Source organism: Diabrotica undecimpunctata, chromosome 4 (genome assembly GCF_040954645.1).
Source record: "Diabrotica undecimpunctata isolate CICGRU chromosome 4, icDiaUnde3, whole genome shotgun sequence".
Lineage (NCBI taxonomy): Eukaryota > Metazoa > Arthropoda > Insecta > Coleoptera > Chrysomelidae > Diabrotica > Diabrotica undecimpunctata.
Window position 1 is genome coordinate 50,574,333 of NC_092806.1, and position 14,217 is coordinate 50,588,549.

Sequence of the window (14,217 nt, forward strand, 5' to 3'; positions counted from 1 at the left end):
TTTCATTTAGGTTGGCCGTTTTTGAGTTATCAGGTGTATGTTATAATCAACAGTAGGAATTCAAGCTACTTAAGGATCAATGATTTCATTATACAATAAATGAAACTAAGTATAAAAATTAAAGTTATTCTTTATTATGGTAACTAAAAAAACATGATATAGGGTGAAGTGCAACATCACACTTGTTACATCTGAACGCTGCCTGCTTATGACATACACCACACCTTGTTTGTTTTTCTTGATAAATGACGATATGGTCTAATCTATCGTACCTTGACTCAAAATGTGTAAGTTGACTTTTTGAGGTAAAAAGTAGTAGAGGTAATAGTGAAGTAAAAAAATTATCAAAAGTGAAACGGCGCACCTGGATTATCAGATTGCAATTTATCGGCAAATGACAATACGACACTAGCTCCTAATCCTAATTCCTTGTATGTATCAGAAAGTGGAGTTGTGGCACCTTGATAAGGTTCAAACCACTAGACATATCTCTGTTTTGTGGTTCCGATCCATAGTTTATAGCCCCATCTAATGGGTGTTCCTCAGATAAACCGTTTTGATCCATGCTGCCCATAGTAAGGGACCATCGCTTCATCAACACTGTGATCTTCTTCAAATGAACAAAACATATGAAAATTTTTATTGATTATGTCAAATAGCGGACGCATTTTAGCAAATTTATCGCCTTTTTGTAATTCGATATTATCAGAAACATGTATATTTTGCATAATAAAATTTAATCTATCTCGCGATATAGCCGAATACACCAACTTACACCCTGCGTCATCGTTGTTTTCCCAGTACATAGACCTTTGAGTAAATGAGAAATATCCACTAAGAAGTAATATCCCAACAAAACACCTAATTTCATTTTGATTGATATCTCCAGAGCGATTGTGTTGAGATGCATATAGATTACTAAAATGTGTAATTAGGTCCACAACTTCATCATCAATGAAAAGGGAAAATAACTGTAAAGGCGTGAGAATATTTTTTGGTGCACTTACTGGCTTCCAGTCGGAAAAATTGGGATCAATATTTTGTTTTTTTCAGGAATACTCTCTTTTTTTTTCTTCGGTTTAGGTTGTGGAGCACTTACACCAAAGCGAGACACACACAGACAACGGGAGGTTATCTTCACTATCAGAATCTTCAATTGTAGTATCTTCTGGACCCGAAATAATAATTTCATTCTGCCCTTCATCCTCCAACGGTGCACTATCAAAAACAACTTCAGCTTGTACTTCTAATTGACTACCTGGAAGGTTATTTATGTCAATGTGGTTTTCATCCCCGGAATCTTCGTCGGTATCATATTTTTCGGATGAAGGGAAGACAATAATACCATCAGGTAATGAAGATGGATCATCTAGGTGTTCAATCTCATCTAATAACTCATTGAGAGTCAATGGTTTCGTCCAATAACTAAAAAGTTACAAAATGTTATGACTGAGTAGCATGTTATCCTACCGTATGTTATAACATACAGTCGTTTTTGAGCATTATTTTTCCCAGAAAAAAGAATAAATATCGATAACAGTAATAACTATAGTAAAATATAATCCAAAACGAAAGTAAATGTTAAATCTTTCTGAAAAAATAATGCCATAGTATCCTCAAAATACTTACTTCCTTTTATCCATTTTGCATATACCACGTGCGCTAATATTTATTGCAAATTTTCGACACCCTACTTAGCTAAACGTCGACTGCAGATAAATGCAAACCACTACTGATGCATATTTAAAAAGCAGGCTACGATGTGACATCTAGTAAATAATAGTAAAAATCGAATAATACAGGAATTTGTAAAGCGTATGTTTTAACGGACAGTAGGAGTATCTGGGTTAATAAACTTTTACCGATATAATCTTTCGGGGAGAAAAACCACCGCAAATCCCGGTCTATTGTTTCAACACTTTCTATATACACTTTTATTCCGGGTAAATCCATTCCACAATAACCGACTTATTTAAATTTCTTATCGATAATATTTGAAAGTCTTGTCTCTGAGGCCTAATGAACAATTCTTCGAACAACTTAAAATACATATTTTGTCTTATACAGGATGTTTGAAAATTTATATGCCCGTGTCTTTATGAAATATCAATAATTTTAATTTTTATTTAAGTAATAAAATTTGTATATCGGTTTTTTATTGCTTATGGACATTCAAAAGTACAACAATATATATATATATATATATATATATATATATATATATATATATATATATATATATGTATATATGTATAAAAAGAAAGTCAAAGACAGTAACGGGTTATTTGTAAACACAGACGGTTGAAGGTAACCGGGATCTTTAATTATTATATTTTAAAGAATGTTTTTCCATTACAGCAAGTTCTGATGAAGCCCAAAATTATGTGGCGAAAGCTTGACATTTAATAAAAGACACTCACTTAGAAGCACCCGTTTTTTATTGCTTCCTTAGTATTGGTCGTTCCCGGTTACCTTCAACCATCTGTATATATGTATAATATCTAATGGCTAATATATATGTATAATTGGTTTAGACTGTACAAAAAAAACTATATTTGTGTCAAAATGAAACCTTGCCGATAAGTCAAAAAGTGTCTATTCAGAAGGATGTTACTACGAAAATTGAAACAAATTTTTCAAAAAATTGTGACATTTATAAGAAAATAAGAGACAATAATCAACAAATAAAATTTGATTCTAAGGAAACAAATGAAATTATTGGTTCAAATGAAATGAGAAATAAATGTTTAGTAAATTTCAATAAAAGCTTTAAAGAGACAAATTTTAAAATTCATGTAGACAATTTAGGTTTTGATCAACAATCAATAATAAATGAATTAATATGTGAAAACTTTCTTTGCAAAATCTGTCTTTGCAAAAGATAAATATGATGTAAGGACAGTGAAGGATTATGAAGTACACATATCGATTTATTAGAAGAGAAATGTTGCAGCAAAAGGTCATATTGAACCACAGTTGATGATAAAAAGGAGATTGAGAAATAAGTTGCATTGCTGCTAGACAAGAATCGAATGGAAGAATCTTACAGTCCTTTTGCAGCCCCAGTTACATTAGATTATAAAAGAGATGAAAATACAAACTCAAGATTGTGCATTGATTTCAGAGACTTGAATTAGATTGTAGTGCCTAACCATAACCGTTTCCACTTATAGAGCATTTAATGGTAAAGACAAGAAACTGCAAATTTTTCTCAACACTGGACATAAACTCTGCTTTTTGGTCAATGTCTATGCGCATTACAGATAGGCACAAAACTGGATTTGTTACACAAAAATGACACTTTTAATGGACTTGTTTGCCATTATTGGGTTAAAAACATCTCCATAAAAATTCCAAAGAATAATGTGTAACATAATAAGAAAACACAAACTTGCAGATTTTACAGTGAGCTACATAGATGACATACTCATTTTTTCAAAATCATTCCAGGAACATATCACACATCTAGCACAACTATTTAAAGCAATACAAAGTGTAGGATTCAGATTAAAGTTTGTAAAATGCATGTTTGCAGCTGAATCAGTGAAATACTTGGGTCATGTAATAAAAAATAATTGTGTAAAGCCACTTAACGAGAACTTGATTTCAATAAAAGCTTTCCGATACCTAAAACACAGGAAAATGTTAGACAGTTTCTACGGAAAATAAATTTTTACCATAAATATGTGCCAAAAATAGCAATAAAATTGGATCCTTTGCATAATCTTCTGGAAAAGGTTAACCATTTAATTGGACTAAAGAATGCCAAAAAACATTTAAAGATTTGAAAAATGTATTGTTAACTCAACCTGTACTAACTATCGTCAATCCAACTCTACCGATACACATTATACTGATGCAAGTTTACTATTAACAGCATGGGTGCTAAAACAACCACAGAAAAACAATGAAGAAAAACCAGTGTCCTATTTCTCAAAGAAACTAAATGAAGTACAGAAGAGGCAAAAAGCTGTATACCAGGAGTGCCTGGCAATTAAAGAATGTGTTAAATATTGGCAACATTACTTAATAGGTAAGAAATTTATTATTTTTTCTAACCACAAGCCATTGGAGTCTAGAACAGATGAAGAACTAGGTGATTTAACATATTATTTATCACAATATGATTTTGTGGTGAAATATTGCCCTGAAAAATATACCTTAGGAGCTGTCTGCCTTAGCAGAAATCCTGTCTTAGAACCCGATGAAAATATGGAGGAGCAGTTGAAAGTGATGAATTTGATAACTCTTGAAGCTATATTGAAAGACCAAGAAAAAAATAAGGATCTAAAATATAATAATAAACTAGTAAATAAAAATAATGTTTACTACAAAAAAGTAAGAGGAAACGAAAAAATTATTCTAACCGAAGATTATGGCATACAGTTTTTAAAAGATGTACATAGAAATTTGTGTCATATAGGAACAAAACAAATGCATATGATGATTGTACCATACTATACGGCTAAAAATTTAACAAAAAATTTAAATGAAACATCTCAAAGCTGTGCAGAATGTACTAGAAACAAATCAAGAGGACTAGGAAAATTTTGAAAAATGTCACATTTGGGCTCAGCCACAAAACCTTTCGAAATTGTTTCCATAGACACAATCTAAGGTTTTGGAGGTTCTCGATCTACCAAAAAATATTTATCTTCTAGTTTTTCTTCCTATCTTCCTTTACACGATATACATATATTCTAACATCGAAAACTCAAACTGAAATTTATTTTATTAAATTTGTGAAAAGCATATCAGAGACAGATTAGATTGGTATGATTCTAACAGACCAATACCCAGGAATAAATTCAAAAATTTTAAAAACTTTTTAGATGAAAAATGTATACCAATAATTTTCACTGCCGCTAATTTACCATTTTCTAATGGCTTAAATGAAAGATTAAATCAGAACCTAATTAATAAAATCATATGTAAAATTAACGAAAAAGAACAAAAAACTGCTTCTACAACAATAGCACAAGAATGTGTGAGCAGATGCAATGAAACAGAACTGCCACTGGTTTCGCACCATCATACTTAATGTATGGCAAAATGTTGCAATTTTGCCAAATGAACTAAAAAAATTAACTTCTGAGAAAGATTGGATTAGTAATAGAAATATTGCTCTAGATAGAACGATCAAATCTCATAATTATAATAAACAAATTTATGACAAAAACCGTAAAAATTTTGATTTCAAGATAGGTGATTTGGTATTTGTAGAAAATGGAAACAAATTAAACAGGAACAAACTTGACCAACTGAAAATAGGACCTTATGAAATTACGGAATAATTGTCAAATTTAATTTACAGAATAAACCTGAATCGAAGAAAATCAGAGTTTAATCTCTTCCACATATCCAAGCTGACACCAATCTCAACACCTGAAGATGAAGAACAGGATGAAGAAAACAGAGACGATTATTAAAAATTTTAAGGCATGAATATTTTTTACTCTGGGAAGGACATTAAATGCCATTTCTTTAAGTGGGTGATCGACGTGCGAGCCATAATACCGCAGTTTTAAGAACGACGGTTTTACTCGCGGCTCGTTGGTGCTGATCGACTAGCGAGCAAAACGGTCATTGTCAACCGTCCACAGCTAACATATTGTGTTCAGACGAGCCAAGTAAAAAATAAAACAAACTGACGAGCCTCGAGCCAGGCTCGTAGGTATATAAAACCGCGGTATTGCAATGATACACTGACGAGCTTTACCGACGAGCCACAAAACCGCAGTATAATGTAAATAGAACATGTTTTAATACATCTTTAATTTCAGAAACTCAGTTGTGTTATTAATCATCAAAAGGAACATTATGTAGTATTAGTAATTTAGCGAATAAATTCAGATTCCGCAGTCATTAGAGACAAAGAAAAAAAACTTGCACGTGTTTATATATCATTCCTATTTTAGAAGCCAACGAGTGAACATCAGGCTTCTACTAATACTATTTTGAATAAAAACTTGTTAGTTTAATGTGATTGTTTATCAAGTAAATATTGGTAAGTCGATATCACTTAAATACTTTCGACAAATAAAATTAGGCCAGTCGTTTCTGGCCATACTTAATATTTTGGAATCCAAAATATTAAAATTAAATTATGGCATCATCATCACAAACAGCTCAACCTAGATTCGCTGCAGTTACCAAAATCACACAGAAAAAATCTATAACAGCAACATCATGTCCCAGTAGAACTCAAGCCATTGTTATAAACGCTATCCCAGACGTAGTGCCTTTTGATTACATAAAGGCAATCGGCGAAATTGTTAGCCCTAAAGAAATAACCTTTGCTTCGCGTATTTCTAACCAGCGTATATGCATCTATCTTTCTTCCGTAACCGTAGTAGATAATCTTCTAAAAAATAATCCAACTATTTCTGTTAGAAATCAAATGATATCTATTCGCAGACTTATCACACCTGCAAAAAGGCTACTACTTTCTAACGTGTGTCCTTCGATCCCGAATGCACTCATAGAGCAAGCACTTAAAAATGAACTTGGATTACAACTTGCTTCCCCTATCTCGCTTATCCGTTGTTGTTCACCGGAAGACGAATATGCTCACATCTTCAGTTGTCGACGCTCAGTCTTTGTGATACCAGATAAAGAATACTTTAAGTTAAATACTTCAATTGTAATTTCATATGAAAATACAAATTATAGGATCTTTATTACTTCGGCCAAACTAGAATGCTTTTTATGTAAGTAATCTGGACACACTGCCGACTCCTGCCCTAACCCTCGAGAAATATCTAGCAATCCCTCTCCAAATACAACTTCTAGCCAAATGCCAATTGATCCTCCTTCTACTATATCTCCTCTTTCACCCTCCTTAAAAGAAGAAATCTATTCAAATAACCTACCTACTGATATAACAAACCCAAATGAACAGTCTATAACACCATTATTCGTCCCTTCTAACTCTGGCATAAAAAGAACTCATTCCACTGACACAAGTCTTGAATCACCTTCTTTACTGGTTACCGCTAGCCCACTAAACTTAAACTCTAATAACACACCAAACACAACAACCTTCGCAACTCCTAAATCAGCTCCTAAAAAGAAAACAAAAACTGATGACAAAGAAATTGGTAAAATTAATCCATCTGCCCATTCAAGTATTGAAAAATTAATTTGTGCTAATCCAGAAAAATTTTCGTTATCAGCATTACAAATAATTGCCTTCCTAGAAAATTCCTTTGGGAGTAGTGATCCTCTCAAAGAAGCTCATAATTTCACCACGAACATTCATTCTCTCCTCGAAGATCTTACACAAATATACCAAACTGTATCCGATAGATCACTTAAAAATTGCATTACAAGAATAACGAAAAAGCTAAAATGCACATTAAATCCTAATGTCTTCCTAATCTCCTCATAAGAGACTAATTTTAATACAACTAATATACCTCATCCTAAATCCTTTAAAGGATACCACTTCATTAGGACGAACTGCTTCAGAGCTAGTGGAGGTGCATCAATATTTGCGTCCAGCGAAATCTTCTCAACAATGCTACCATTAATAACGAATCTTGAGGCAATTGTCATAACTACATATTGCTCAAATAAACTTACCATCTGCTCCATATATATTCCCCCAAACCATTCTCTAAAAGAAGAAGAGCTCCTAGATCTTATATTCCAACTTCCACAGCCGTTTATACTCACAGGCAACTTCAATGCACATAACAGTATGTGGGGTTCTCAATCAACATTTGGACGGGGAAAAGTAGTTGAAAATATTATTAACTTCACAAACTCATGTCTTCTTAACACAGGATCTAACACTCATTTTAATATTTCCTCTGGATCTTTCTCTGCTATAGATCTTAGTATTAGTGACCCTAAATCTGCACCTTTTTTAACCTGGCAATCAGCTGACGATCTCTTTGATAGCAATCATTATCCTATAATAATTTCCAACAATTGTAACGGGACTGCTTCTGTCAAAAGCTATTGGCGCCTAAATAAAGGTAACTGGCCAGAGTATTCAAAAGCTGTTGACACTCTCTTGCTAGCTCATGATCATCTAATAATCAATGATGTAGACTATTTGTTAACGTCAATAACAGACACTATTCTTTCAGCTGCTAAGACTCATATTGGCAAAAGATCATTCTCTTCAAATCATAAAGCAGTTCCTTGGTGGAACTCTTCTTGTGAAGAGGCGATTCGTCTATCCAAAAAAGCTTTAAATAAGTACCAAAAAACAGAAGCCTTGAAAATCTAATAAATTAAATAATAAATCTAATAATCTAATCTAATAAAGTTTAACAAGGAAAATAAAAGTTTTAGTACATTAAGAATTCTCTTTCTAGAACTTATAAACAAAAATAAATATAACATAGTTCTTTACACTGACGCGTCAAAGACTGAAAGTGGTGTTGGATATTCTGTAACCACTGTACAACAGCCTATCGAACTATCTAAAATTTCTCCTTTTCTCCTTGGTGTAGCATCCACACTGGTAAACTACTAGCTATCTCACATGCTTTCAAATATGCCCAACAATATCCCAATACACACATAGCCATATGCTCTGATTCACTTTCCTCTATACACTCCATTAATGCTATATCCACCAACCATCCTATCGTCCAAGATATTCATGACACATATCAGCTACTTATAAATCAAAATACAACTATCACTCGGATATGGGTACCATCCCATGTTGGTATTAGTGGTAACGAAAAAGCTCATTGCCTTGCCAAAAAAGCCGCATCATCCACGGACACCATTATGAATATACAAATTTGCAACGATCTCAAAGCTAGACTGAAGAAGCTAAATCTATCCACCTGACAGATTCACTGGAATAATGTTACTTCAGCGCTGCATGAAATTAAGCCCTCAGTGAATCTTCTTACCTATCCAAGTTTATCTCGAAAAAATATGGCAATCATACGGAGATTGCGGATGGGACATACCCGTCTAACTCATGGCTACTTGATAACATCATCTCCACAACCAAAATGTCAGCACTGCAATACGACTCTCCGAATCATTCATATACTTATCGAATGCCCTTTTTATGCCAAAATACGCAAACAGCTCGATATCAGTACTAACTTCAAAGAGGTCCTAAACAGCACAGACCAAATCAACAAGGTTATCAAATTCCTCGAGAAAAGTCAACTGCTCAACAAAATATAAATGTTATATTAAGAGTTTTTATTATTTTCTCTTTATGTTAAATGTTAACTACATTATTTTGTAATTAATATGATATTACCATGTAAACCGTAACTCGTGCTAATGACCATAGATGTCACATGCACGTTAATTTAAATAAAAAAAAATATCTACTAATATTATATTTGTGAATTCCTTATCCGGCTAATATTATGGAGATCCATCTAATAAATAACTACAAATGAAGTAATGAGTATATAAGTTTTTACTTATTTCTGAGTGTAACATTAAATAAAAAATAGCGAACTGTTCAAATAAAATTATCAAAACAATACAACTGTGAAAAAAATCAATTTATTCGTTCGTTCTTTTTACTACAACTCCCACACATTTTTATCTTTTTTACGAAATTTGAAAATAACGATAAGCTTTCGATCTCTTGTAAAAATTGACAATGAATGACGTAGCTATAATTATTTTCCGGAGCATTAAGAACGTCTGGTAAAGTTGACATTTTTATAATCGTTTTGCCGAATGACGAATTTTTTAATGAAATTCCTTTCTTCGTAAAATTTACTGTCAGAAAAATAGATACGTATTTGAATTGAATAGATTATTTAGTATCTCTGAAAAAAAGGATATTTAAAAATATTATCTGTTAGGTAATTTTAGAGTATTAATTTCTATTACGTCATTACTTTAACTATAGATATATAGATATATTTAATAAGGTGGCATTTTGGCCTATTTCACTGCTACCTTTTCAGATCGATAGTGGTCCTCTAATTCTAGATTATATTACCTAGCCTGACCTTTTGTTAAAAGGTCTAATAGCTTCGAGACTGAGCCTTCCATGTAGCTCTTTGTCGGTGGCTTTTCTTCGCCTAATGTAAAGAACCACACATATGCCAGGCTATCACACTGACAAAAAATGTGCTCTGCTGTTTTTCCTCTAGGTGACAGAATCTGCATAGATAATCATATATCAATTTCATCAGCTTCAACTGCCTATTTAGCTTACAGCCCTGTTAACAGACCTACTATGGTTTTAACTGTTTTCCTGTCTTTGCTTATTAGGTCTGCTGTAAATTTAGCGAATGTTCTAAAATAAACCTTTTCGCTTGTTTTTATCCTGTATTTGTGTGCTGCTCACTTTCTTGTATCAGTTTTTGTTACATTTCATCTATTTTTTCAATGTCCTTATGACCCTCGTGCTCTAGTACCCAGGCTACCATAACCTTGCTACGGTCCTTGCTACGGTCTTCTAGTTTTAGACCACCCACACAATCCCATACTAGCTTAGAATTGACCTCTATAGAATTAAGTGCTTTAAGAGCTACATGGTTATCTGTGAAGATGGCAATTGAACAGTGCGTTCTTTCTATTTCTTCCAAACAGTGATGAATCACCTTATTTGCGCCTGAAAAATTGGGACATTCTTAGATATACTTACCGAAAAATGTATTCCTTGCTTTGTCCCTACTATACCGTCTCCTACACCCCCAGATGCTTTTGAGCCATCAGTGTACCAGGTATCTGCTTATATGGGTACACCTTTCTTCTAGTCTTCCCTGCCTGGTATTTAATTTTGAATTTATTGTTAAAGCATAATCTCGTAGCTGTTGCATCGATGGGTTGTGCCATTACGATATCTGCTTTTAGCTCCTTGATTAGCTTCCTATTGTCAGCGCAGTGCTACAGGAGTATATGTTGGTGACTATATATTATTCTGTGCATCACAGATCTGGCTTCGTAATATATTGACATGATAGCCTTATTATTATTGCTCCCAAGTGCTGCGTCTTTGTCCACCACGTCACAGACCCATAAGTTATCATTGGTCTAATAACTTGGTTTTCAGTATGTAAGTATTCCATGAAAGCCTATAATCAAAGTACCTTCATCAGCAAATAAAATCTCTGTTTCTGTAATTTTTGCCTTGTAATGATGTCTTTTTTGTAAAGTTAATGATTTGTGTTTTTTGAGTATTGAATATCAGTCTCTTTTATATAAAACAGGTTATTCAATTCAATTTAATCAACCATATTTATAGCTAATTTAGGTCTCAGATACAACCTAGGCAAATTTGCCCCTGTCGATTATTATAATATCGTTAGCGGATCCTAGACAGTAAAAGTCTTTTGAGGATAGATTTTTGGGAAGATGATCTACCAAGGTTGCCCAAAGTAGAGTTGACAGAACTTCTCCTTGTGGACAGCTTGATAGCCTCTACCTGTTTTTGCTTTGATGGTTGCTTTACCCAGAGTAAATTATACAATCCTATTCTTCCATGATGCCCTTATCCATGCGCATATTACCGCAGGAGTGCTCTGCTCCTTATTTTAACTAAAGAGTTGATGGTAACATTATTAAATTCCCCTTTAATATCTAAAATAACGGCCATTGCTATCTCTTTGTTTTCTATTGACTTTAAGATAAGCCTATTTATATCATCCAGCGCTGAGTCCGTAGATTTACCAGGTTAATATGCATATTGACGTTTGCTTAGACGATTATCCTTTAGCACATTGTCTCTTATGTACCTATCCAAAAGTCTTTCCAGCGTTTTTAATAGAAAAAAGAATGGGCTTATTGGTCTATATAACTTTGGTGTCTGATACTTTACCTACCTTTTACCTTATTTCCAGTACGACCCCCCATGCTTAAAATGGCTTTAAGGATCTTGCTTATGTATGGTACCAATACCTTTAATCCCATTGGATATATTATGCCATCTGTCCCTGGAGACTCATATGGCTAAAATTTATTTATGGCCCTTAAAATTCTAATTGGCCTCGTGATCGGTGTGACTATTTTTCAATCTAAAGAACTTGGCATATCTTATTCCTTTATATTCTGTTTTAAAATTATTTAAATTAATATTAATATCCACTAATCATTAGTAATATGGACTTTAATTGTTGAGCAGTCTAGTCTACATGCTGTATAATTTAAGTTATGTTTAACTTTGTTGATTTTTGACATTATTAAACCCAATTTATTATTAATAAACTCAAATTTAATAAATTTGTTTCTTAAATCAACTGAAACGTAAGTTTCAACACCTAAAACATAAGATATAGAATAAAAAGTTCAATGGAACTACATAAATGAAATGATCAGAAAAAAAGAATAGTCTGATGTATAAATATAAAAGTAGGGCAGCAGCAGGGTAATGAAAAAAAATTATACGGGTAATTAGAAAAATATGGGAACATCAGCTGTATTCTGGCTTATCCTATCCTAATATTTTCTAAAAATATTATATGAATATTATAGTCTACGGTAATTTCGTTAGCGCCATTACAAATCTTCTTCTTCTTTTTCTAATGGTGCTACAACCCTTTGTGGGTCTTGTTCTACTTAACAAGGTTCTTTCATTATGCCCTGTTTAATCCTTTCCTTCGCTACTGCCTGATGTTCATGATTTTAAGATCTTCCTCTACTTTGTATATCCACCTTTTACGGGGAATTCCTCTTGTCGTATTTACTTGGGATTTCCATCTCTGGATTACTTTTACAGCTCAATTATCTGGTATTCTTTCTAAGTGACCAAGCCAGTTAAGTCTTTGTGAATTTACAAACTTTAACGATATCGGCATTCTACACTAACTCGTACAGCTCGCAGTTTTTTTTATTCTCCACGAACCGTCACTACAATGGGTCAGTCCAAATATCTTTCTGAATATTTTGCGCTCAAAAATTCTCAATTAATTTTTATTAGTGGTTAAAAGTGTACAAGTTTCACATCCATATATGACCACTTGGCTGATGAGTGTTTTGTATATTATAAGCTTAGACTCACGATTCAGTAACTTACTACTTTTCATTAAGTGTTTGTATGCATAAAAAAGAATCCATGTTTGTATTTCTTGACTGAAGTTGCTGCTGTCGTTCATTATTAAGCCTTGATACGAAGAGGTGAAGTCATATTCGTAGGTATGGTTGTTTACTTTCAGATTCTTCTGTCACCAGTGACAATATCAAAGCTAAGAATGCGACAATGAAAATTATATTATAACGCGATATTTTAGTAATAATTTAAAATAAATATTTAATTTTTAATTTTCATTATTTATGTATTTAATTTTTTCAGCCAAATTTAGCAAAATCGGCTTTACTGCCATTGATCATACAAAATGTATAACACAATTAAGGAAATCCGAAAGAAAAAATGAGCTTTTTCCCTAAAAATTAATTTCCAAATAAAGATAAAGACCTCCAGACATTTCCTAATCCTCCCCATCTCGAAACTTAATCACAATCCACGAAGCTTTCATTAAATATTTCGAGCTTAATCTAATAAGCCATTTTAGGCTTCTCTCTTAATAAACTAAAACTCGAAATCTTTGATTAATATTCCAGCCCTAATAATTTGGTTAGATGCTATAATGGAGGACTGTACTGCGAATAATTTAGCCTCCAAAGAAGTCAAAGTGATGATTTTTGATATTAAACAAATGCCAAAAAATGGTAATGGAAGGGTGAAGTCAGGTAGCCGACTTCACTTGATAAAACGTTGTCAAAAGTAAAATTTTTCGGAGATTAGTTACCCGTCTCTTAAAGTAAAAATAAATCACTTATATATTTTTAGTAAATATATATGAATAAAACAATACGAAAATCTTGAATGGGTCTGACTCATACATATATATAATATATATATATATATATATATATATATATATATATATATCTCATATATATATATATATATATATATATATATATATATATATATATTATTGTTATATTTAAAGTCTTGGTGCGCCAAGCAATAATTAGCTAATTAATTTTTTTGATTAATTAAAATTATTTAAATGATATGATTATGACTCTATCACAATTTTTAATTCTTTTATCTCAGGGTTAAATTCGTGCTTCAATATCTATGCTATTACATGTGAAAGGTAAGGTCCAAAGAATACCGGAATAATAAAAAACACATATGATCTAACACTATATATTGAAATAAAAATAATGAAATAATTCACACTCAAAAGTTTTCAATAAACAAATCTCATATAATGATTCTCAAAATTTTGTTCTACGAACGTGAACAATCAAAATTAA

General features: G+C 32.5%; 1 protein-coding gene across 1 annotated transcript; it reads left to right on the forward strand.

Annotated features, from left to right (window-relative positions):
* Positions 1 to 7,519: 7,519 nt before the first annotated feature.
* Positions 7,520 to 8,239, forward strand: LOC140438662 (uncharacterized). Its single transcript, XM_072528313.1, has one exon. The coding sequence runs from the start codon at positions 7,520 to 7,522 to the stop codon at positions 8,237 to 8,239; it is 720 nt and encodes a 239-aa protein (XP_072384414.1).
* Positions 8,240 to 14,217: the final 5,978 nt, after the last annotated feature.

What these genes read in the sequence shown, in the direction of transcription:
- LOC140438662 (XM_072528313.1), top strand. Translation starts at nt 7,520, where the DNA reads ATGCTACCATTAATAACGAATCTTGAGGCAATTGTCATAACTACATAT.